Consider the following 27,071-nt stretch of genomic DNA (forward strand, 5'->3'; position numbering starts at 1 on the left):
TGAAAGCTAGTGAATTAACAGGCAAAGTAACATATTTCATAGAAGACTTCACAACTCACTGCCCACTCATGGAAGTTTTTTAATTGGTTTATTTTACAACATTTAATCAACTGTGGTAGTTATCTAGCGTCTGAGTGAAATGAAGGCAATAATGCCATAAAAATGGGTCCAGAGTTTAGCGCAGAAAGTAACTCAGCATTTGCTCCTAATGGATTGAGGGAAAATCCCAGAAGAAATCTCAATCACGTAACTTGTCCCAACCAGGATTTGAACCTGGACCCGCTCGTTTCACTGTCAGATATGTTAATGGTTACTTCATAGTAGTGGACTTGTGGAAGTTCCATGCAGATACAAGTTAGAATAAGGAAGAGAGAAAAAAATGTGGCCAGAATTTCATGCAACAGATGTACAAAAGTAAACTAAGTACTACGACATATGGCAAATGCCAATCAGTTTATGGGTTACATCATATCACCTGCTAAGTGAATATTTGTCATTCTTTCAATGTTAAAAATTGTGTCCACAATGCACGAATGCTTACAATTCTAGTTGCCAGGAAAGAAGTGACTCAATACTATACTAGAAGAAAATACTAGAATATATAAAATAATAATTTATAGTATAAGAGTGTAAAATTAGACTTTATCTGCGAGTGGAAACTTTAGTGCCTGAGGCGAAGCTGAAGGTGATAATTTCTACAAGCACATAAAATCTGTTGACTCTCACCATTTTATTCTTACTGGTATCGAAATTTAGTTTTAAATTGTAGGCCTTTTTTTGTAATGTGTTGTTTGTGGAGTTATAAACAATTGAATGAATGGATTTTATTGTTGCTAATGTATTGGCAGTTATGAAGAGTGATTTAAAAAAAATGTATTCACTTCTGAGAGTTAAAAACTTTCAAGTCACTGCTGTGAAGGAAGCCATTGTTTAGGTTCCTAAGGACGGTGAAATAAAGATCAGTTTAGATACCAACCATGTATAAATAACCATAAATATACATCTGTGCGCATTTCCATTCACTGCCACATTTTTATTAGAATATGGAAAGGAAATTAACAATTTTTCTACGAAAGTCGTAATTATGACTGTAACTGGAATACGAAGATGAAACTGGAATACATACACGAGTAAATAAAAAAAAAAAATTGAGTATACCAGACCATTTTAAGTATCAATAAATTTTGACTGTTCGTGTAGGCTTCCACGACTGGTGTACATGGTCTGTGGAGAAACTTTCGGGCTTACTGCGTTGTCTTGGTGTTAGTGGCTGACATTTCGACCGCTGTGTTGTGGTCATCTTCAGAGCAGTGGATAAGGAAATAGTATGTGAGCTTGTGTGTGTGTATATATATATATATATATATAGAGGACTGTCCTCTCCCATTGAGATTCCCATATATATATATATATATATATATATATATATATATATATATATACCAGCTCACACACTATTTCCTTATCCGCGGCTCTGAGGATGACCACAACACAGCTGTCGAAACATCAGCCACTAACACCAAACAACACGGTAAAAGCCCGGAAATTTCTCCTCAAACCATTAATTTTGATTGTTTGCATAAGGATGGGAGCCTATAAAGCATACAACCATCAGAAGAACGAAATTACAGGTTTAAAATAATTTAATGTTTAACAGAATCTTAAAATGTACAACTGGCCGGAAATGACAGCACCAACTGCAGGTGCGCCAAATTGTAGTCCTATTTAACGGGCTGTCTTCCAGAGTGAAGAACTCGCATATGTTTCAGGAAATTTCCTCTGTCCGAAAACCCTCGTCCACAAGTTTCACACTTAAACGGTTTCTCTCCACTATGAATACGCACATGTCTAACAAGATCTCCATTTCCTGCGAAACTTTTCCCACAGGTCTCACACGTGTAAGGCCTCTCCCCGGTGTGTACTCTCACATGCCTATAAAAATTGCCACTATCAGAAAATCCTTTCCCACAAGTTTCACACCGATATGGTTTCTCACCGGTATGAATTCGTACGTGTCTCCCGAGATCTCTCCGAACGGGAAAGCCTTTTCCACAGATCTCGCACTTATAAGGCTTCTCCCCAGAATGGATTCTAACATGCTTGACGAGAGATCCGTTATGAAAGAACTCTTGTCCACAAAACTTGCATTTGAAAGGCTTCTCCCCCGATTGGATGTGTTTGAGAGCTTCGCCGTCCAATGGCATAGTTCCATTGCTCTCAAAGTTTGTAGATTCCTCGTCGGCGTGAAACTGAATGTGCTTTGCAACATAAACTTTTCGAGTGAAACCTCTTCCGCAGATGACGCACTTGAACGGTTTGTCTCCGGTGTGAATTCGCACATGCTGAACGAGATGTCCTCTGCGGAAAAATTCTTTCCCACAGGTGTCGCACTTGTAAGTCATCCGCTCAGGCATATTTCTCACACTCCCTTTACTAATTCCGCACTCCAAACAATCAGAAATGCAGTGCTTGCTCATGTCACTGCATTTTGATAAAATCTTGTCACAGTTCTTCTGCACTCCTGTAGAGACAGCGTCAGTACTGTTGTGCCAGCTGTAATGATGGAAACTTAATTGGCGAGGAAAATATTGAGATACTTCAACAGGTGGTCCACTGTCTAATCATATTAATTTTTCCTAAGAGCATTCCCTACAGTAAAAGTTCGTGTTAATTGAAACGACTGCTATATAATTTTTAAAAATATATAGGCCTATATATTTACTTAATGTTATACAATCTGTAAGCAGGGTTCTTGTAAAATGTAGAAAAGTCCCTTCTTTTGCTAAAGCATCCCATTGTCCCGAAAGAGATCTTCAGAATATACTTTTTTTCTTATTTCAAAATTGGTGACTGATAAAACAAAACTGGAAACATCAACTATTTTAGTATATTAGTCTCGTCACAGTTGGTGGCACTGGAATTCGCTACATTGACAATGTTAGAGGCGATACTGAATATAATACACTGTGTTTCAAAATGAGTATTGGGGTTTTAAGGCTCTGTAGTATTTATTACATTTAACGTCCAATTATAAATAATACACCAAATGAAAGAGCAATTCAAACAGTTTTGTACGAACACACGTGCATGCGCTGTTTCCTCTCTCTGCCATTAGAAAGCGCGTTGAACAAGTGAGAGAGTCTTTCACACATAGCTCCAAGAATTCTGTTTGGAAGGCTAGTCGGGAATTAGCATTTCCAACAACGTTTGTGTGGAGAATTTTAAGGAAACGCTTACAACTACATCCTTATCGTTTGCAGTTGCTACAAGCTCTACAGCCTACAGGGGCCGAATGACAGAGCTTGTTTCACATGGTCTCCACGTTCACCAGTCTTACTCCATGCTATTTTTACCTTTGAAGATTCATAAAGGCTCGTGTGTATGTACTTCCGCTATCAGCTGACCTACCAGACTTAAGACAGAGGATTGAAGCAGTTGTTGCAACAATTACTCCAGACACACTGATCAAGGTTTGGGAAGAACTCTCTTATCGACTCGATGTGTGCCGTGTGACTAATGGTGCTCACATTGAGCACTTGTAGCAAAACTGTTTGAGTTGCTCTTTCATTTGGTGTATTATTTATAATTGTACGTTAAATGTAATAAATACTACAAAGTCTTGAAACCCCGATATTCATTTTGGAACACCCTGTACAATGTTCTTAAAATAGTTCATACTGTGAAGGAAACTCCTACTATATCAAATGTTCTCAATTTCAAAGAAGATACCGGTAGTAAATTGAAGAAAATTCTTAAATAAAAACATTTAGATGAAATCAGGGTGAATCTGTTCAAAATTCTTGATGACCAGCTTCCAAATTTAAATAAGTCAGAGTTCATTATATGAATTGGTCACTATTAAAAGATATGTCACTCATTTCTTTCAATATTGTGATAATCGAAGAAAACTGTTCTCTAGCTTAATAAAATTAAAGTTTTCTGTTGGGTTTACAAATCACTCACCATGATAATACTAAACTAGAAAGTATAATTGGTTTGTTTCATCCTTTAATTAATCCAGAGAGAACTTAAAATATCCATCAAAATGTCCATTTCGTCAAGAATTGACTTAGTGCCTTTTAACATGTATCCCTGTTACAAATGCAAGTGATGTAAGATTGTTTGCTCCCATAAACTTACTGGGGACTGATAAGAAAAACATGTTACATATATCAAGACAGTAAAATCAGTGCTTATTGTGAAATAATTTTTCGGTGAGGAGTGCTTTGCATTTCATGATATAATGCTTCATAATTATTGTTACAAGAAATTGAAATATAGGCTATTGTACGAGTAACTCTGATTTTTAACAGAATATTCTCAGATGAACCTATTTTGTAAAGATTACAATTTCAACTCATTTTGTTCATATTTATTCTTTAAACACTTTGTTTTCAATAACAGTATTTAATTTAATTTGATTACATTGTTGTAATTTGTTCAAAGACGACATGGATAAGTGTGATGGAAAATAAACACCAAAGCTCAATTTAAAATCAGTGCTGAATGTCCCATATATTTTCTCTGATGTTTCTGTGACAATATATTATGGCATCAACACAACATACTGAATATGACGGAGATTTGATTTCTAATCAACAGCAGAGAATTAATGTATATATCTTTGAAATTATATACCACTTGTCCGAAGTTAATATAACAAATCTGAAGACAGAACTCCAAGCTAATTACTCTGATCTTAAATGATGATGTAGCAGGAAACACCAAAGTTAGTACAAAAAATTATAAACACAATGCAATCATGTGGACAGTTTACAAGTATGTGAACAGTTTATCAAGCCTGCCTTCTTACATATTTTCATTTATTGTATTCCATACCTCTTACATTAGCATTATATGCAGATCCAAAATTTTGAAGGTGTTAAGTTGCAGCACATGATGGGAAACTCAAAAGCAACAATGGAAAATCATGCACAATATGAGAAGCTTGCACACCAGGGGGCTGCATTGGAAGATCTAGATAGTATAAGGCAATGAGAGCAGTTTGCTCGACTTGATGGGTGTGATACTTGGTCAGTTAGAGCGAACTTCTCATGCTCGATGCTAGTGATACACTGCCAAAAATACTGTAATGTGGAATATGAAGGGCAAGATGAATCGAAGTTGAAACTTCTACAAGGAGTACAAATGAAGTACGAAAGTGAGAATGAAAAATGAAATAGGGATAAAGACCATTTATATGCTAGGCTTGCATAAAGTGACTTTAAAAATATTCGACTCTCTTGTCCATTAATATGGGAAATGGTTTTAGAATGTAAACACAGACTTGGAACGAATTATTTTTTGGCATAATTCGCGAGTGCATTGATTAATTAGCATATCTACGAGGTTTCACCTCCTATGTGCCATGTTGAATGCTGCCAGTTTAATTATAACCACCTTGTAGTATACTGTAATTTTCACTTTTCTCTAGCCCCAAGGGTTATGGGGACAAACCCGATTGGGGTAGATGGATTTTTTCAGAATGCAAAAATCTGGAGCACAAGTTCTCTGGGGGGGGGGGGGGGGGAGATCTTAATCTATGTGTCCCATGTTGGAGTTTTCTTACATGTTAAAGACCTCCAAACCTAAATTACTAATAGAGCCTCTGAACTAAATTTCTCCTCTCTCGCGTCCTAGTAATACCTTAATTGCATACTACGTGGCATTTGAGACAATGAGCTTACCACTTGTCTCTCTGTCCCCGTCAGCAAATAAGCAATTAAATTCCTTGCAGGTATTGAAACCTCCAACTAAGGGAGTACCTATGTTCTGATCTGGAACTACAGGTTCGATGGATTATGAATGAATGATTATTGTACTCTTGTTCCTTATATAATTGGATGATTAATAATATTATTTACGATATAAGTATCGCAATATAACATATGGCAGTACAAAAATGGAAAATTTGTCAAATGAGACCTAAGGCCGAGAGGCAACAGGATTTCACTTATGAGATTATTAAAACAACTGAATTGACATTAGTTACGGTAACTATGTCACTATAAAGAAATTAGTAGGAGACAATTTTCATTTTGTCATAATTTTTGTAACACTGGAAAAATGAGTGATACATATGATGAAAATGTTGCCTCTGATATTGACAATGCAGCAAATTATGAAAAATTTGTTGTTAATGTGTTCAATAAATAAATTACATTTCATATATTTCACTTAATCACTGCGTGTCACTTAATCACACTAGTGCGGTAAAGTGATTTCACCACATATTACGACATTTTTATGAATTTCATGAACTTCGACATTATGTAACAGAAGTGGATAAAGTTGGTAAAATTATTCGAACTTACTAATAAAGTTCTGTTGAATGTCATGCCAACTAGCATTTTAAAATTACAGTGTATGAGAACAGTATTAGTGTAGCCTTGAGTGTGGTAATAAACTAGAGGTAAACATGTCCATTACAAACGTAATATGCTTGACCATGTTAGGCTCGACCCAACATGCAAGCAGGTGGAGTGTCTTGCAATATTCCAATGCATACTATGCAACTCCTATGCATATCTGTGCGCTGCACTACATGAAACCTCAACAGTAGCTGCTGTCAACGGAGAAGTAAACGCAGTGAGTCATATGTATTCAATGCTATAACACTCTTTTTGCACAAGGTTTGGCTCCATGGATGGTAAACAAAAAGCCTATTGCATATATGATGCCAAATCATGCATGCAATTTCTTTGCTGTAAACATGAATGAAGGGGGAACAATGTCTTGCATGCAAAAAAACACAGCAAATGGGAAAAGTATAATGTCAAATAGCATTACAATGTGTTATCATTCAGCACTGTATGACTCTATCTAAGGCAATGAGAGAACTATTTACCGAACTGAAAAACACAATTGCAAGAGTAAGTGAAAATTTATTTTCAGTCAAATATAGTATTTCAAAAGGCCGAACTGTTCATTTTTATTTAAATCTTTAATAATTATTACTAGTTATCATTTGGAATTTAAAATCAATAGTGTGCTCAAGAAGCTCTTAAGCAGGAGTCTAAAAATTCCATATTTTTCAAGACAGCAGTCACAATTATGATCATAAATAGACACCGGCAAAATATGAAAATATTTTCGTTCCTAAACCATTTTCAGCAGGTTTACATCATTATTTACAAAATAATACCTTTAGATATTACTGTATAGTTTCATCTATATTTAATATATTACCAAGTAAGATAAAATAAATCTTTATAATTAAATGGTCAGCATCATCAAATTCTTACCTGAATACAAAAACAGGTAATTCGATATTTTATACTGAAGAGAACATTCTTTGGATTCAAAACTGATTAAAATCAGCAGTAGTAACTTCAATATATTTTTTTTCAGTTAATATTGTTTTGTATAATGAAAATCCTATGTTGCAAAAAGAGCAGAAATTAAGTAAACAGCAAAACTGATGGTTGAAACAGCTTAAAACACTAATTTACATGTACAAGAGTAGACAAAGCTACAGTGAAAAGACTTTCACAGGATTCGAAAGAATGAGCAAAGGTGGAATAGGAACCACTTATTTTGTTTTGTTTCTCAAATTCATTGAAGCTACGAATTGAATGATTTTAAAGGGAAATTTCGAGATTTCACTTGTCCTGGGCAATCCCGGAATTTTGCTGGACTTGGGAGGCTTGGGTTTTTCCAGCGTCTTCTGAAAAACACCTCCATTATCTCCTTATAACATCTGTAAAGCCTGGTTTGGTGGCAGTTACGGGAAAAATCGCGCAAAATATGAATTTTTTTTATAACAATTTTACTAAGTTATTAACAAATATGAAACTTTTTTTGGCATTAATTGCATTCTACCATACACACCATGAATCGTGTAAATCCTTGTTCCCACCCAGCTAGCAGGAATGATTTAGAATATTAAATTTCATATTTTGCCTGTGTTTGGCTGCCATGGTGATTTAGTGGCTTGAGCACTGGACTTATAATCCTGTGTTGGGCAAGCCCTTTTTTCCAGGAGGTCCGATTCTCCAGTGACATCCCAACAAATTTCCATCCTCATCTCATCTCATTGTGAGTGTAGCATAGACCAGTCTCCTATGGCGCACTCTGAGCAATGACTCTGTAGGTAAATTGGTCTACATAATAGGTTTCATATGGGTGGATGATGTAAGTAAAACTTTATATATACTATATATACACGAGTATTTTTCCTGTCTCTAGGCATAAATATTCTAATAATTTAACTCAATGAACCTACGACTTCAAAATGTATTTGAAACTTGAGCAGTAATGAGGTTCAGACTCGATTATTATTAAATCTGTGTACATTTTATTTGCAAGATTTATTTCACTTAAGTTATACCCAAAATCGAATTACTTTCAAAACTGTGTTAGGTAGCTAATTTTCCAAGACATACAATAAATAAAGAAATAATGACAGACGAAAATCTGTTATTTCGATTAGCAAAAGTGTTCACTGTTTATCAGTACTACCTAAAATTCCAGTGAAGTAGCCATTGTTACTACACACTGTGGAGACTGCAACAGCCTTGCAAACACTGTAACCCCTGGAATGTTTCTAGGCCTGCCAAAAAATCTACATGCCCATTCTCTTAAGTACCTGGTTTACTGCATCTTAAAGGTAGGCTGGCGTGATTTATTGACAAACCAGTTTTGAATATATTCTGTTGGGTTAAAGGTTGTGACAGATGGTCAATTCATGCTAATAGTTATAGTCAAGAGGGCGATCACAACATAAGATTCAAGGACACGGACATCTTGAGCACGACGACGCACTTCTTCCCCCGTTTACATAGAGAAGCGATCGAAATACATAAACATAACAACAACTTTAATCGCAAGGAAGAAGGCGTAAAGCTGAACAAGTGTTGGTACCCAGTCCTAAACAGAACAGATAAGAAGACACTACAACAAAAGGACGGAACCCAGAACGGGAGCAGCGAACAAAGCGGCGCGGACCGCAGCGACAACAGGCCTTGGCCTGCGAGCCGCACTATAAATACGCCCGCACAATCAGCCACAGGATCAGTTGCCTCAGGTACGCCGAGAAGAGTCTTGCGACCTCAGATACCACTCCACTGAAGATGTCTGCCGCAGTTGCAGACGAAACGTCTGGTATAAAACCAACTAATAGACCACGGCCTCTCAGCCCGGAAAATGAATCTACATCTATAGACTCCGGCCGTGAAAGCCTACACTGCAAGTTATAAAATTGTTTGTTGTTCCAAATATTAGCATCCTTCTGTGAGGAGATTTTATTTCATTCACACAACTGAAACCATGTTTATATGTAGCTGTAGATTTTGGAACTGTTGCAACAATTGACAATAATATACAAGAAATCTTGAAATCCTAAAGCTAACTTGTAACATTTTTGCTCAGTGTAAGTCCTTGCACACTTGTTTTAACTCAAACCATTCATCAAACAAATGATACTCCCTGAATTTTGGAAGGGAACCTTTGAAATGTTCTGCCAATTCCAGTACAGTATTTCTTTGTTTCCAGCTTTAGCTGAATACCAACCAACTGATTAGCTGTGTCAAAAATCTCCATGTTTGACAAACAGAGTATGCATTAGTGAATCATCTCTTCAAATAAACTTGCCCATTGTTACTCATATTCTTACGATCTGTTACTATATCTAGGAAAAAAATGGTAAGTTGACAACACTGAATGTTCAGCATCAGTACCATCTCTTGCTAATACAACTTAAACGCCATATAGTGGTAGTGACGAGAGTTGTAGCTACATGCTTCTCACTGGTTTGTGTGTAACACCGAAGAAAATTTTCGAAGAAATGGAGGAAATGTAATAGATATTGCAAAATAATACATCATTTTAAAAATCTGAAATATTCATTGCATAAGCGAATGAAAACAATAGTGATGATGATGATGATGATGATGATGTCTGCCAATCCAGAGTTGCACTCAGGCATGGGTTTGATTACCGCTTGGCCTGATTAGGCTACTTGGTTGGGTTATTTCCGAGATTTTTCCCAACCATAAAGCGAATTTCAGGTAATGTATACCGAATGTCGGCTTCATCTTGCCAAATACCATCTCGCTATCACCAATCTCATTGATGATAAATAACCGAATAGTTGATACAGCATCATTAAATAATCAAGTAGAAAGTAATAACAATAATAATGGTTTTATTGAACCTGGTAGAGTTAAGGCCATACGTCCTACTCAACCAGGAGCAGAACTCTGATCTAAAGAACATTACAAATATAGTACACAAAATATTGAACGAAGATGATTTAGGCATTTCGCAATTGAAGACCAACAGCAAGTAAGAGGAGGTGTGACAACAATGTGCTCTCCTGTCATGAGGCAGCAGGTAACATCAATCACAACTTTATTTCTAGGAATACAATCACTATGAAAGCATAAAATCTCATATCAAACTAAATAGTTCACCTAGAATGGATGTGTGAAAAGGATGCTCACATCTAGGTCATTCTGTAAAGTTGTGAAATGGGTTCATCCTGGTCAAAGGAAACGTGGCACTATGGCAGGTGCAAGTGTTGAGAGATGACATTTATAAAATAATGGATGAAAATGGATTAGAAAGGATAGTGAAAAAACAGATTGGAAAACATACTGCATGAACTGAAAAAACTAGTACCACTACTGCTAAATTATAGTACGAAATTTATAGTTTGAGACTACTATGCCTCATACATCGGGACCATATTTTTTGGTGAAAAAAAAAATAGGTGTTTTCGGAGCGAAACCTGTCACTAGCTTGGTCCGTATTTTGTGAAATTAACTGTCAATTTGGTGGGTATTTCGTGAAATAAGTTGTCACATAAATGTATTGTGAATTGTTTAATATAAAACTTTTTTCTTACATTTACCAGTATCATATAACATGATAATCAGCATCACCAAAATAAAAACTAAGCTTGATAAGCATTTATGTTACATATAACATTCTTCAATTTTTGCTGCAGTCGACTAAAGAAATCAATCTTTTTTTCGTCGACTAAAGAAATCAATCTTTCTTTCGATAGTCATAAAGATAGTAAAATATTGGTGTTGCGAAACAATTGACAAATTAACAGAAACAAAAGTCACAAACACATATTTTATCAATATTGAATACAATCGCACTATGATTCAAATTTCGCGTTATTTCGGAGTTTGTTTTGCTTCAGTATGGCATTTTATATATCCAGAAGGATAAATGTAATAAATAAAGTAACCATGGAAAATTTCACGTGTTATGCTATTACCAAAAAATATAGTCTCTATTCATACATTAATTTGATACCATTACGTTTTTCTCTCACAATTACTCATGCATTATTTCATAAACTTTCCTTTCGAAAATGTGAAGCAAAAGTGTACTCACGTCTTTGTTGGTGTGCTCTGTTTTGCCTGTGCTCCAGCTTTTGTTTCTTCTGTTGTCTCAGCAGCACATGACATTTCCTTTACCAAAATAAAAGTTCATTAAATTCAGATTCTACTTAATACAGGCATTAAGAAAAATGTACTGCTCTTATTGTATTTTTAAATTTCTTGCGTAACATTTTTTAATTTTAAAGGTCGTTTTATACCACAATCTACTGTACATCCTTAGGGCAGCAAGTTTTGAAGTGCTGTAGCAATGAACTGGTGCTTTTGGGAGAGCTAGAGAGAGGAAAGTAAGGACAACTATTCCACATATTTAGTAATAACTTCCACTAAGTCATTTCAACTGCTGAAAATGAACTATGACTTTCACTTTAAGAATATCATTATTATTATTGATACTCTATATAAAACTCTAGTTAGGTGTAAGCTAGAGTATGCGTCAGTAATATGGTCACCTCATTTCCAGTCCCATCAGATGCAAATAGAAAGAATAGAGAAAAGATTTTTACATTATTTATATTTTAAAAAAACATTACATGTCGTCTTATGAAAAGCAAATTTCATATAATCAGTTGGCTTTTTAATTTAATTATAAAACTTTAAAATCTCGACGATTAATAAATAGTCAAATTTTACTCTTTAAGACTGTTAACGGTATATTGAATAACTGTGATTTTCTTAAATTCCTTCATTTCAATGTAAAAAGAACAGAATTACGTCATAGGCAACCTTTTGTTATTCCAATTCCTAGAACTGTTTTCTTCAAGAACTATCCGTTGTTTGTTATGTGTAATACTTACAACTCTCTGCCTTTAAACTGTGATTCTCAATTAGATTTCAGTTTAACGGTTGAAAAATTTCATACAATATTAAAAAGAATTGTATTTCCTTAGATATTTAAATTATGAAGAAGTGTATTATAATATTTTTTACTCTAATTTTAAAATAATTTTACATTATATTGACATTTGGCACTATATTAACTGCAATATTATATTCTAGCATCTATTACCGGTATGTATTTTCTTTCTTTCGTTTGTGTTGTTTGATTTGTTTTTTCTTATTATGTATTTTGTATATGTATCCATGTAAGCCACCTATAATTGGAAGCTTGCTTCTGTTGGTGGTGGATTTAAAATAAAATAAAAAATTATTAAACTAACATAGTTCTTAGTTTGTCTTAAGACAAAGTAACCAATAGTGTTGTTATTCAATACTTTTGAGAAATAATATGATTAAAAATTTATTGTCTCTAATGGTGAAATATCCTATGTACAATATTGATATATACATGATTTGCATTGTTTAGGAAACAAAATATCCAGCAAAGCAATTTTACTGTTGCACATGATGAGTTCAAAATAACGTACTGTCTTCATCCTTCAAGCCAATTTAAACATTATTACATTATGTTACATTACAAGTAATAAAATTAGTAGTAATTACTGCTGTTGTATACCATGTAGACTGGAGTAGGTCCTGGCTCAGGCAGCAAGTTCTGAAGGGTTGTGGTTTTTACATTTCTATTTCATATCTCACGCATATGCCATGTCACTTTCAGACATTATTATTATTATAAAGGTAAAGGTATCCCTGTCACACGCCATGAGGGCACTTGGGGGCATGGAGGTAGAATCCCATGCTTTCCATGACCTCAGTACTAGAAATTATTATTATTATTATTATTATTATTATTATTATTATTATTATTATTATTATTATTATTAAACTAGCATAGTTCTTAGTTTGTCTTAAGACAAAGTAACTTCAGTACTTTTGAGGAATAATATGATTAAAAATTGTCTCTAGTGACGAAATATCCTATGACAATGATTAACTGTTAGTGTACAATATTGATACATAAACGATTTGCATTATTTAGGAACAAAATACTCAGCAAAGCAATTTTAGTGTGCACATACTGAGTTCAAAGTAATGTGTTGAATGCATTCTTCAAGCCAAATTAAATATTATTATTTTACGTTACATTATGAGTAATAAAATTAATAGTAATCACTTCAGTTTATTGTGATAAGGTAACTATCACTGTATGATACATGAAAGTTCTTTTTTGTACTTTCTTTAATATGTAAGTCATGAGTGACAATGGATAACACCTCTGCGGAGCAAGATACAGATACTAACAAAAAAAAAAAAATGGGGTTAAGGGAGCAGGCAGATACACAAGTGCCTATATGCAGAAAAATTCCATAAACGTTTATGGATAAAATACTACCAAAACGGGTGGAGAATTAGATATTTGTAAAGCACAAATTTGGGTTTCAATTCTGGAAAGACGAAATGGAATTTGCCAGAAATGATAGTAAAAGCAGGTTTTCAGCAGAAAATAATTCAGATTTAGAATTTCACCACAAGTTGACTTTCTTACTGTTGTAATAAATACATTTAAAGGTAAGCATCCTAAGATATAACATGGCACATTACTAGTACTACTTATGATCATCCTGGTGTGAAGTCTGCTTAGATATGGGGAAGACATCAATATGCTCTGCATTATATGCTGCATGAATGAGTTAGAGCAATGTAGGGGTGGCGATTGTGGGAGAGGTAAAATCATGCACGGATCTGAAGAGGTACGAATGTAATAAGAATATAACTTCCGCAAATAGTGTCCAAAAGATTAAAATTATAACTGGAACTGTAAAATGTACGCATTCAAGTTAACCCAGCCCGACCGAGCACAAATAAAATTAACTGTCAAGAAACAGGTTGAAGTTGTAATGGATTAAATTATAATAGAGCTCTGTTTAGAAAGAAACTAAGACATTATTTTATTATACAAGACTAAATTGTAGCCTATATAATAATAATAATAATAATAATAATAATAATAATAATAATAATAATAATAATAATAATAATTTTATTGACAGAAAAATATAATACAAATAAATTGTAAATATACAAAATTCTAGCACTTTCTGACAGAGTGTGATCTCGTGCTCAGGGGAGGATTTAATACATAATAAAGCTACACGCATACATTACAATAAAATAACATATAAAAAAATTAATATTTACTCATAACAAATTACTTACATAAACTTTTAATTTGAAACTGTTAAGAGTTAAATAGATTAGGGTATTTTTTATTAATTTCTTATAAATTCTAGGGTCAATATTACTACTACATGGGTTCAAACAAACATATTGCATCCATGCCTTTGTTTTTCTGTTTGTGAGTATATGATCCGAAGTAATGTGATTTTTATGTGTAATAATATTTTCTTAGTAAAAGTAAAACAAAATGATTAACCTACAGCAATCAAACTAAACATTTTTCTGTTTCAAGAAAGTGTGATCTTTAAACATTAACATGCCAGATTAACTTTATTGTAATAATTTTCTGGATGTTTTAATTCTCATTTTTGCAACAAGTTTTCTGATTATTAATAGCCTATTTCTGATGTTCAGATGTAGTGACTGGGCGACACTCAGCCTGAGAATTTGCATTACGTTTGTCTGACAATAATCGTCTATATTTTGATTTTGCTATTTTTATTTGAGAAGACAGTTCTTTTATGATATCTTCACTTTTTTCACAAAATTCTGGATTGCTGAACACCAAGATATTTCTGTAGAAATATAGCAAGATACTCCTCTTCTTTACGATTTCTTCGTGATATATGAATGAATAAATACATAAATAAATACGTAAATAAATGAAGAAATTATAAATGAAGATTCATTGTCCTAATGTGTCCTGTAATGCTATGAACTAAACTAAACTGCACTGAATGGAAGTCAGCTGAATACTAATGCTCTAACCTTCACATCCCTTCTGCCTGTATTATCTCTCCATATTACGCAACATAAACCTTCCTACACATGATTCAGGGGAATTGTATACACTATTTCCTCAGCAGTTGCATTCAATATGAACCTAACAGTAAAAGAGCAACAGTATTTACCTGAGGAGTGAAATCAGTTTTCTGGTGAATGTTCTGTATAATGTGCTGTCATACATGTAACATTTCAATTACAATAATATCACCCACCCCTACCTACCTCAGGTTCCATCTCAATGGTCAAGAACTTGGCTGCGACATCATCCTCTTCCGACATAGTGTTTGCCCCATCCTCAGCAACTTCCTGCACAACAAACCATCATCTTACATTGTTGGTGTATGTTTACATTAAAATGCACCTGAATGTTTCAAGTAGGTTGCAGATTATAATTTCAAATTTCACAGGCCTACAACAATTGTGTGGCATGGAATATTTTACGTCATAAGTTCAAACCATTTGAAGTCAGATTAATGTAATATGTAACTAGTCAGCGATGTATGCAAGAGGGGGAAAGCAACTGGCCACCTTACCCCATTATCTCCTGGCCTAGTTGCTTCATGAGTGACGCCTTGTTGGTGTCACCTATGGGGTTCAAACCTGTCTTCTGACAGTTGACTAAACATGGTCAAATCAAATTCCCTAATTTCGAAAATATTGCTATTTTTTTCATATTTATAGATTATGCACAATTCTGTATTTAACTGCAAGTTTGCCATTCTAGTATTACTGGGTGAACAGTTTAGAGCAGAACATGTTTCACGGCTGGCCAGCAGGCTATGCACGCGGAGATGGGGGACTCAAGGCCGGACGAGGCTTCTGTTCTGCTCTATACTGTTCACCAAGTAGAATTGCTGCACATCCGACTTGAAGCATGGTAGGCCTATATTAAATTGTGTAAACACGTCAAATCATTTGATATCATGTTTAATTCTAAGGGTAAATTCCTACCGTGATCCTATCTCACATCAATTTCCAGTCCTCAGATTCCCATTTCTTAAGCAATAAAGATGCTGCAGAGGCAATAAAAATACGTTTCTTTATTATAATAGCAAGAACCCAAATATCCGATCCCCAGTACAGCTTATATCTCATGTCATTGGCTCTGTTTCAAACATGTATCATGTTGAGAATTTTGTATGTGGAAAGAACGGAAGTTCGACTGATGGTACATCTAAGGAGGCTGCGTGAGCAATCTGAATAATTTGTGTTATATATGTACATAATACAGTAAAGCAGAAGAAAAGTAACATTTCCCCATTGATATAGAGTTTGTATGTGGCTGATTTTAAAATTAGGCTAAATTTAACGAGGAAAAAAATATTGCTTCACATATCGTGTGTAAAACTTGTGCAGAAAATCTAAAACAGTGGTACAACATGAGTCATTTATCTATACCAGAGTTGATGGGATGTCTGCATGACGGTCGACTACTGTTAATGTTTAATAAGAGATAACCCTCATCAAGATCAGAAACACTTGTCGTCCACACCTGTGGAGTAACGGTCAGCGAGTCTGGCAGTAAAACCAAGTGGCCCGGGCTCGAATCCCGGTCGGGACAAGTTACCTGGTTGAGGTTTTTCCGGGGTTTTCCCTCAACCCAATAAGAGCAAATCCTGGGTAACTTTCGGTGCTGGACCCCGGACTCATTTCACCGGCATTATCACCTTCATTTCATTCAGACGCTAAATAACATGAGATGTTGATACAGCGTCGTAAAATAACCCAATAAAATAAAAAAAAAAAAACAAAAATAAACACTTGTCAACTCAAGAGTTTATTTTAAACATGCAGATAAGAAAATAGTTTTTCTAAGGCATGTTTGAAATTTCATGGTTCATTTTAAACTGTTATATGTTGTACACACCCAGAAACAAAATTTGAGCCACCTGAATTTTGTTTCTGGCTCTGTACAATTGAGAATTTACCTCGTTTTGCAGTGTTTGGCGGTTTTAAAGTTTAGGCTATTTAAAAATCAGAAATTACAAAAAAATAAATATTTATCCTGCATGGCAAAATGTACGAAAAAATGGTAAGTAAATTTCACTTCAGCACACTAAAATTAAGTTCAGAGACCAGTTCAACTCTATGCCAAAAAACAAAAAATTAATTTCACTGGCCTGTGTTGTTAAAGATGTAGGCTAATATAAACAATTTTAATAAATGATAACACCTTTCCTTTTGCATGCTGATATGTAAAAATATAATTGAACAGCAATCTCACACAAATTGGTTACTTATTAATTTATTATGGCTGCTGCAGAATTGGCTGAGATGACTACTTTGTGAATGAAATTATATCTGAAATTAATACTGTACAGTAGAATATTATGGATTTATTAATTTGTCCTACAGAATAATCTCTGTAATGTTGTCAATTAATATTTGAGGAGAAAAATTCGCTTTGGCACTGGGGATCAAACCCGGGTCCTTGGTTCTACGTACCAAGCGCTCTGACCACTGAGCTATGCCGAATTCAATCCACAGCACCGGATCGAATCTTCCTCCTTCAGTGTTTCCCTTTGTGACCTGACTCCAAGTTAGGCATATATGTCTAGTGTCAACTGCCATTAAACACTGAAGGAGGAAGATTCGATCCGGTGCTGTGGATTGAATTCGGCGTAGCTCAGTGGTCAGAGCGCTTGGTATGTAGAACCAAGGACCCGGGTTCGATCCCTGTCGCCGGAGCGAATTTTTCTCCTCAAATATTAATTGTCAACATTAAGAGATTATTCTGTAGGACAAATTAATAAATCCATAATATTCTCATAGCTAGCAGTGCATCATAACTGCGGAATCCCGGCCAAATAAGTCACTCAACTGAGTGTACTCCTACTATAATGGCAGTTGACACTAGACATATAATGTCAACATATATGCCTAACTTGGAGTCAGGCCACAAAGGGAAACATTGAAGGAGGAAGATTCGATCCGGTGCTATGGATTGAATTCGGCGTAGCTCAGTGGTCAGAGCGCTTTGTACATAGAACCAAGGACCCGGGTTCGATCCCCGGTGCCGGAGCGAATTTTTCTCCTCAAATACTAACTGTACAGTAGGTATTACAAAGACAATTTAGCAATGAGAAGTAATTAATGGAAAAATCACGTAATTACACTTGAGTGTACAGCAGTGTAATGGAAATAGGGCGAAATTGTTATGTGATACATAGTTACAGTAATGTTTGAATACAACACTTTATCCTTGCACATTTCAATGTTTGGTAATTATTTACTTTAGCCGACGGCACGTTTTTTCGACAAAATTCATTCGGAACTGCTTTGATTTATTTGAGGAATATGTAAAACTACTAAAATTGAGCAGAAAGCAATGATTAGAGATGACTGATTTTTGCAATCACGATAAATGCGAAATGTGTCAAAATGCTGTCAAAATAAGTAATTTTGTGTACAAAGGCATGTGAAGTATAGGGTGCAGCAGTGGGTTATGACGGTTTTTATAGCCCTGTTGTGGGGCACTCAGGATGAATTAATAGAAAAAAATACATATACTGGAAGTAATCTAGTACAATGCAATTTATTAATGTCTGATTACTTTTTAAAAACATATTTCGTAAGTAGCCTCCACGGCAACAAATACATTCCCTCAATCTTGTATGAAAGTTCTCCATAACTCGCCCCAGCAAAACAGGTTCAATGACACTAATTCCATCCCTTATGTTTTGTTTCAGCTGGATGATGGTGCAAGGCTTGTTGCGATACACCCTACTTTTGAGATAATCCCATAGAAATTAATCAGCACAGACTGCTCATGGTTCAATGAACTGTCTGCAAAACATGTTTCCAGGACTAATAATTTCACAGTTTGGAGACATCGCCTGGCAGCCAAGATCTCCTGACCTGACTGCAGCTGATTACTTCTTATGGGGTTATCTCAAAAATAGGATGTATCGCAACAAGTTTTGCACCATCATCCAGCTGAAACAAAACATAAGGAACGAAATTAGTGCCATCAACCTATTTTGTTGGGGGCGAGTTATGCAGAACTTTCATAGCAGATTGCAGGAATGTAATCATTGTCGTGGAGGCTACTTACGAAATGTAGTTTTTAAAAAATAATCAGATATTAATAAATTGCATTGTACCAGATTACTTTCAGTACATGTGTTTTCTTTAAATTCATCCTGAGTGTACCACAGCAGTTATAAAAACCGTCATATCCCACTGCCACACCTTATATATTACAGTAGTTTTTAATCCGGAATAAAATGCGAAATTGAGTACAAAATACGACATGTATAAATTTCTGCGAAATAAGAGCAAAATTACATTATAAAAGACTTTTTTTTTTTTTGTAAAAAAAGAAACGAATCTATTCTAAAGGCCCCATCACATACATATTCTTACATTTTAAAAAATAACCTGGTCACCCCTGCCTACTAGCTTTTACAGTATAAGTAACTCAGGAATGTGATCTACCTGATAGCCTCTTTGTTTTTTTCTGTAGGTACCGTTATTTCGTGTTTTCAACTAATCTGTCTGATGCTGGTGGTAAAATATTGGCTGCCTATGCTATTTCTTTATATCAGTGATCACTCACAAACAACTTGTATGTGGTAGCGGATGATTGTGATTAACAGGATGAATTGGGATAAAATCACATCATGTGATATGTTCGTTTGCTTCTTTATTGTCTTCAAGTATTTAACTGAAAAATCCAGAAAATGTACCTGTTAACACATTGATGACATTGAATTTTTACCACCAAATTGTCAATAAAAAATAGTTCATCCAAAAATGCTACAAAATGCTAACTTCGAACATTATAAATGCTAATGCTAAATTTGATTCTTACAGTGCGGAATTTTAAATTTTCAGTTGCTTAAATCTATCATTTCTAGTAATGGCAAATAACTCTAACCTTGTCACAGTCTTTGCTCTCATGTCACTTAGCTATTCCCTAACCTAATTCACTCTAACCTTATGCCAGTCTTTGACCTATGTCATTTAGCTATCTCCTCTAACCTTGTCACATTCCTCGGTCTTACATCACTTAGCTATCCCATCATCTAATATAACCTAACCTTTGACTTGCAATATTTATGGAAAGATATGTTAATGTAGGATTAAACACAGTGCAACACGATCCCCAGTACTAACACTAATGTACCCGACCCAGAAACAAAATGTGGGATTGAGCATGTGCGGAAAATTCATATGGCCCAAATTTTGTTTCTGGGTTTGTATGTGCCTCTATGACAGCACAAGACAAAATGACAGATTAACTCAATACGTCACAAGAAGAAGACACATCAAAACAAACACACCAATCTCAGTCGGTCCCTGTCAACTATACTATACATTCAAGTTTACTCCAGACTACATATTTTAAAGTCGTAAGTACTAAATGTGTAAAATGAAAATTATTGCTTTCCACTCAAGTTTAATAATTTGTGCATATTCTCTGCCCAATTTTAGTAGTTCGTACATATTCTCCAAGTCAAATCAAATAGTTCTGAATAAATTTGGTCGAGGAAACTAGCCATCAGCTAAAGTAAATAATATTCCGATGTTTCTCTTTTCTACCATCATTGAGTGCAAGAATGCAAGAAGTGACCACCAGAGTCACTAGAGCAAGTTTAATCTTCCCTTTTATCCGACTTACACAGCATTGTGAGTAGGGGAAGGAGAAATTTGTCTTGTACAATGTTAATTGAGAGAATCAGAAGCAAAGGGGTGTAAGTGCACTTAAGTTACTTTTGAGAAAATGGGGTTAAAAGTATATAAACTTCTGTAAATTCCGTGAAATTTTAAATTTTAATTTGAATGTGTGATGTAGTTAAAAGATATATCCCTTTGCCAATAAAATTTTAGATGCTTTAAATTACTCTGGCTGCACCTGAGTTATTAGAAATGTCACTTGCACCCCTCTGCTTCTAACCCCTCAATTTAAGTGTTAATTAATCGAACATATCATGTGTAACATGTTATCGACATACCAATATTAGTAATTTAGTACAAACTTTTATTCCATTTGTATTGTACTTTAAAAAAATAGTAGACTATTCTTCCAAGACCAAAAATACAAACTCGCTCATTAGACTATGCCCCTGGTGGTAAATAAAATGACTCCTTTTGTGCTCCTGATGATGAAAATAAGAACGAATAAGCAGCAACAAATAACTAACAAATATTTGTATTCAAACTTTAATCATGGTAACCATCTCAGCCGATTCCGCAACAGCCACAATAAATAACTAGTTGAAGGGTACACGGGAAAAATGAACACGGTCACAATGCTCTTAAGGGTGATGTCATTATCTAATTCACAGTATTACTATAAGCTTTAGTGTTATTTTTACCAAGAGTGGTAAAGGAGAATTAAAATCACGGATACATTCATCATTTCCTTCATTTCAAGTAGAAACACCAATAAATTTTGCAGTAATATACTGAAATAGATCATTACCTCACCCTTAATGGAAATGCGACATTGTTCGTTTTTCCCGTGTACCCTTCAGTTTGTGTAAGATTGCCCAATAGAAGTACATTGAGTAAAAATAATGAGCAACTTGAGGGCAATTGTATAGAGCATGGGTCCCGTACTTACGATCTTCTTGGTGGAGATTAACATATGCAGCAAAATGTACGAAGAATCCACTACAAGTTACAGGAGGGGTGTAACTGTTCATGGGAATGAGCTCATGTGGAGGCAACTGCATGGGGAAAAGATGCTAGACGCCTTCAATAATCTACTTAATCCTTTAGAATAGCTTCCTTACATAAGAGAGGATAAACTAGCACCAAATTCCTCTTCCTCGTATTCTGTTCTTACGTCCAGGGTCAATGCAATGAAGATAAGTTATTTCTTCAATTTATGTCGCAAATTGACTGACTCTCAACAAAGAATGCATGCAATCTGGATCAAATGATCTTAAATTGAATGTGACATAAGTACGCTACCTTGTAAAGCAATGTCGTTCTTTTTAGAACCATGCATTTCTGCACTCCCCCCCCCCCCAAATGCAAAATTGGATGGAGGCTGTTGTACTTGTGGGTGGAAGGACGTACGTACATAAGTGCGTTAAATCCATGATAGTATTATTTTTCAATTTTTCAAGAAATTTGAAAATACTTGTGCTAACATGTATATAACTCAACAATAGACTATTTAATTTAAGTCGTACAGCCTTCCAAAATATTCGAATGTGTAAACGTGTTGTTTTAGTTTGCAGCCACAAATATTTCGAAGATATAAATTGTTCAATATGTTTACCTATATATTCTAATGCAATGTTGAAACCATCCCCCCCTCCCCTGTTACTAATGTAACTTCACTCAGAATATCCACGAAGCAATACTAAGGAAATGACTACTTCTTGGACCTCTGGCATTGCTATGTTGATAATTAGTAACAAGTGTGGAGAGAGGCTACAACAGTGAATTAGAACAGGGGTTCTCAACCGGTGTGTTGCGCAGTCCCATGGAGTGTATCGCGAAATTTTGGAATGAAAAATGTTATGCCATCCAGAAAGTCTCTTTACAACGCATTTTTTTTATGTACAACGAAATCTTTGATATGGTACATTTTATTTTGAGACAGACTTTACCAATGAAATGTGAACACCTGCAACAATGCTCAGTTTGATTTTTCTGCCTAACAATAACTCGAATGAAAGTGAACACCTGAAACAATGCTTAGCAATTCGTTTACTCTTCCCACTTATAAAAACAGAGTTTAGAATCGCCAGAACATATTGGTCAGTTTCAGTTTATAGGGTGACCGGGTGATAGTGCGACTATTTTATTAAAAGTGCTTTATCTAGATTTTATCATGGTCAAATTTTTTATTCGAAAAAGACAATTTGAATCAAGTTCTGGGTCAGATGACAGCAGTGCTAATTCAAATAATGAGAGCGAAAATTCCCTTCAAAGTTACAAAAACGTACTGCATTTCGTAAGTATAAAGTGATGAATACTTCCAATATGATTTTATGTGGCGTGGAGATGAATAATAAACAAAATCCCGAGTGTCTCATATGCGGAAATGTTTTATCAAATCAGTCGACGGTGTCAAATAAACTAAGAAAAAACATTTATAAAGTAATCATTCTCATGTAGCTTTCTAGGGATAAATCAATGATGCGAGTAGTAGTAGTAGAGCTTCAAGACGAGCTTCTTATTATTATTTATTTTTTTGAGGACGAAAAGCCAGAGTATGCTAAACTTTTGGAAGATAATTTTTGGTGTGCGAATCTAGCATATCTTGCCAAAATTTTCGAGAGATTGAACTCTTTAAATACAAGCATGCAAAACAAAACAAGAACTACAATATTATTTCAGCCACAAACAAAATTCAAGGATTTTGCAAAAAACTGAAGTTTTGGGCCTCTTCGGTTATAGTAGGCAAATTATTGCCCTTTTCTTAAGTCGAGAGTTTCGAAAATCGACTTGCTGAAAATGAAAAAGAATGCCTGAAAAAGTTAATAGCAGAACACCTAAATGCATTACAAAGTTCCGGCACCTTTTTGTTGCATTTTTCATCATGGAACAGAAATATCTGTGAATAACTATGTTTTTAAATACTATTTTTTCTTTAAATTCCACTTAGACCTTGAAAGACTTCTACGTTGGAAAAAAAAGAAGAAAAGAAAGAAAAAAGTTAAAAACGACAAAATTCCTGTGCAGTGAATAGTAATTATTTCTCGTCTGGTATAAAATATTCTACAGATAGTTCCATCACCTTTTTCTCCAGAAGAAAAGCACTTGTTGTTATTATTATTAATAAAAACAAATAAGTGTGTCGCGATATCGTGGGCGTTCAGTAAAGTGTGTCATCAGTCAAAAAGGGTTTGGAACCACTGCATTAGAATATACAGGTAAACATATCAAACAATTTATATCTTGAAAATATTTGTGGCTAGACTAGATAGCATTTTGGAAGGCGGTCCACTGCTATATGCACCGTAGCATTTCTAGTATGTGACTGCACAAGCTTGTACAGTGGAACCAATCGGAATCAGTCTATAACAAGTACTTCCCGGGTTCGTTTGTTCATGTGTGAGTGTTTCAATACACTGACTAAGTAAAACTAATATTTGTGTGAGTAAGATAAATAAATGGAAGAAGAGACTGTAAAAAGACAAGTGTTGCAAAGGCAGGTGCGGTAAATAGTGTTTAAGGCGTATATTATTTTTAAAATGTTGACGAGCAGAACGCTGGGATTGAGAACAGTGCAAAGAATATTGTTAGTGAAGAAAAGTGGGTTTGTTTGGTGTCATGCTTACAGTAATCAACAGCTAAGGTTATTAGTGTCTTTTGATAATTCAAATTCTCTCCTGCACTATTTTTTATTGCACGTGGGTGTGAAGTATGATGTGGCAATGTTGTATGCTGCCTTGCTCTCTCTATCTGTCTCTCTCGACACAAACACTAGCAGACTACTACCTTCCGAATTGCCGTCGACTCTAGTACAAACTAAAATCACGCGTTTATCACTACATACATCTCATAGAAGTCAGTGAAGGAAAAGAAAATATCATCTTTCGTGTACCTAGCTTTTCTGGACAATTACCCAGGACTATATATTCTTTAGAATTAGAATAAGTTATGAAACACTAATTAAAGTGCTAATATAAACCCAAATCAATCTAACTTAGAAACCAATTAGTGTACTGCCAGGAATATATGTATGTACAGGTAATTCTTTAAAATTGCGTAACCACGTTAAGGTACAGTACAAATATATTTACCTATTCGGCTTCTAGTCGAGCCATATGTAATAATAGTAGTAATAATAGAAAAATTGAGTGCTGACACTAATTTCGCACCAAAATAAGAGTGGAAAGTTGCTGTGAAAATGGGGGCCAGCAGAAAGGTGCGAGTAGGTCAAATCGCTCAAGAGAGGTGTAAGGAATAGACGACAGAATGGGGCAGCATATACATCCACGGTTCGAATTAACGGGGGGGTTTCCCCCCTTGTTGGAAAGTTATCCCCTTCTCATAAATTCATATTAACATCCCTGCCAGGGAATAACTTCTATCCCCTCTCACAAAATATAATTGTTTTAATATGAGTATACTTTTTAAAGTACAGTATAAAGTAAGCAAAGAAAATAATATTGATGTATTATCAGCACTGGCAAACTGATAACAATCAGTAACTTAGGAATTACACATCTTATCTTAAGCCTGCCCATGGATATAATTATCATTACCGTCAAGATGCTAGACAAACAACTCAGTGCGATCAAGCATTGCGCCAAATCGAATGAGGATAATAATAATTTTATGAATGGTATTCTCTACCTACGATTCTATCCTCCCCCTCAACAGAAATCTTAATTCGCACCCTGCATAGATCTCACTTCCGTGTTTCCTTACTGATTACAGTGAAAAAACGAGTTTTCGTAAGGTCAAATCAGTGACAGGTTAGGTTAGGTTAGGTTAGTTTAGACTTTTGGTATGTCATGGAAGAAAGGGCACATTCTTAAACAACTGTGAATATATACAAGGTATACCAAAAGACAAGACTAACCTAACCTGTCACTGATTCGACATTAAGAAAACTCGCTTTTTTCTCTATGATCAAGAAAATGCACAGAAATGAGATATGCTTCATCTTCTTGCCGCCTACCTCTTCCACCTTGCTCGAGCAATACCCCTTGCACGCACCTCTTTGCCGCCCTCACTTTCACAGCAACCTTCCATCCTTATTTCGGTGCGAAATTGGTGTCGGCACTCAATTTTCCTTTTATTCACGGTGCATATGATTCAACTAGAAGTCAAGTACGTAAATGCATTTGTACCTTAACGTGGTAACGCAATTGTAAAGAAATATCCATGTATACAACAGTGAAGATTAAGATTTCATTGTTAAACTTTTAAAAGAGACAGTACCCGAATAAGTTATTGGTCCTCCTCTTTCACGAGCTACTGAGCTTCTCTTCAACATTTCACAACGTACAAGTATGCCACAATAAAAATTTGTGCCCATTCTACAGAACACAACTTTGCGAGAATTACAGATTTACATGTTAGTTAATTTATGTAACTTAAAACATAACTCACAACAGGTTCACGCTTTATTTTACAATTCCATGACTCCAATGACTTGTATCCTCCATTTACGTTGGCACCAGCTCCTGCATTTCTTGGTTCCATGTTTCCTGTAAAGTTCGTACATTAATTAATATTGTATTTACGATACACAGTTACAGATATTGAAATGAAATGAAATGTAATAAATCAGAGGACATAATTATAGGTTAGGTCTATTCATATAATGGATGATGAATGGGTTAAAAAACACAGGTCAATAATATCGGCCACAGTGAGGAATTATTTCACACTAACCTTGGAGAAGTTTATGCAACAACCCCTAAGCTTACAGTTCAATTAAAATCATACGCATGCTTTTACAAAATACGATGCATTTATTACCTCCACTAATTCACAACAGTATCATGGATAAATAATATATGGTAGTATCGTCTCTTTTTGTCACTGCACTACAAGGACACACCAGACGAGGAATACGAATTGGAGAGGGAGCAGGGAAATTTTTCTTCCAGAGCTGCCGACTTGCCAGATTATTGATGTTAAGAAGTCGTACCAACATCTGACAGATAGTCATACACAGAATAAAATAGTCGCACACTCATCAATTTTAAAATAAAAAAAAATTAACAATCACACTGCTTCGTATTGCACACGTATTTTCCAAACACGTCCAAATTCCATGCAAAATTACTGTGATGCTTTATATTACGAACAGCATCATGATGCACTAGGAGAGCTACGGTGCCCGATAGATAGCAAAATCCAGTTACGAAAGCACTTGATCCTCGTAAAAAAATACGCTTATCAATATTAAGTAACTATTAAATCAGTACAAAGTACCATAATCCCAATTTGGCGCTGCCCCTGTACGGAAGCGTGTCCAAAATGTTTATT

General features: G+C 35.0%; 1 protein-coding gene across 2 annotated transcripts in view; it reads right to left on the reverse strand.

The window, feature by feature from the left end:
• The window catches only part of LOC138710564 (gastrula zinc finger protein XlCGF57.1-like), a 63,410-nt gene extending 36,702 nt beyond the window's left edge, over positions 1-26,708 (reverse strand). The window contains exons 1-5 of one of the 2 annotated variants that reach the window (XM_069841546.1): positions 26,559-26,708; positions 26,187-26,284; positions 15,381-15,464; positions 11,350-11,426; positions 1,474-2,553 (exon numbers count right to left, since the gene is read on the reverse strand). In XM_069841546.1, the coding sequence (XP_069697647.1) occupies positions 1,722-2,553; positions 11,350-11,426; positions 15,381-15,464; positions 26,187-26,279 (1,086 nt within the window). In that variant the 5' untranslated portion in view covers positions 26,280-26,284; positions 26,559-26,708 and the 3' untranslated portion in view covers positions 1,474-1,721. Of the gene's footprint in view, positions 1-1,473; positions 2,554-11,349; positions 11,427-15,380; positions 15,465-26,186; positions 26,285-26,558 lie in introns of those variants that run through there. The other variant, XM_069841547.1, reaches the window with a different exon arrangement.
• Between the last annotated feature and the right edge of the window lie 363 nt (positions 26,709-27,071).

The sequence above is a fragment of the Periplaneta americana genome, chromosome 12 (assembly GCF_040183065.1).
Source record: "Periplaneta americana isolate PAMFEO1 chromosome 12, P.americana_PAMFEO1_priV1, whole genome shotgun sequence".
NCBI classification, from domain to species: Eukaryota; Metazoa; Arthropoda; class Insecta; order Blattodea; family Blattidae; genus Periplaneta; species Periplaneta americana.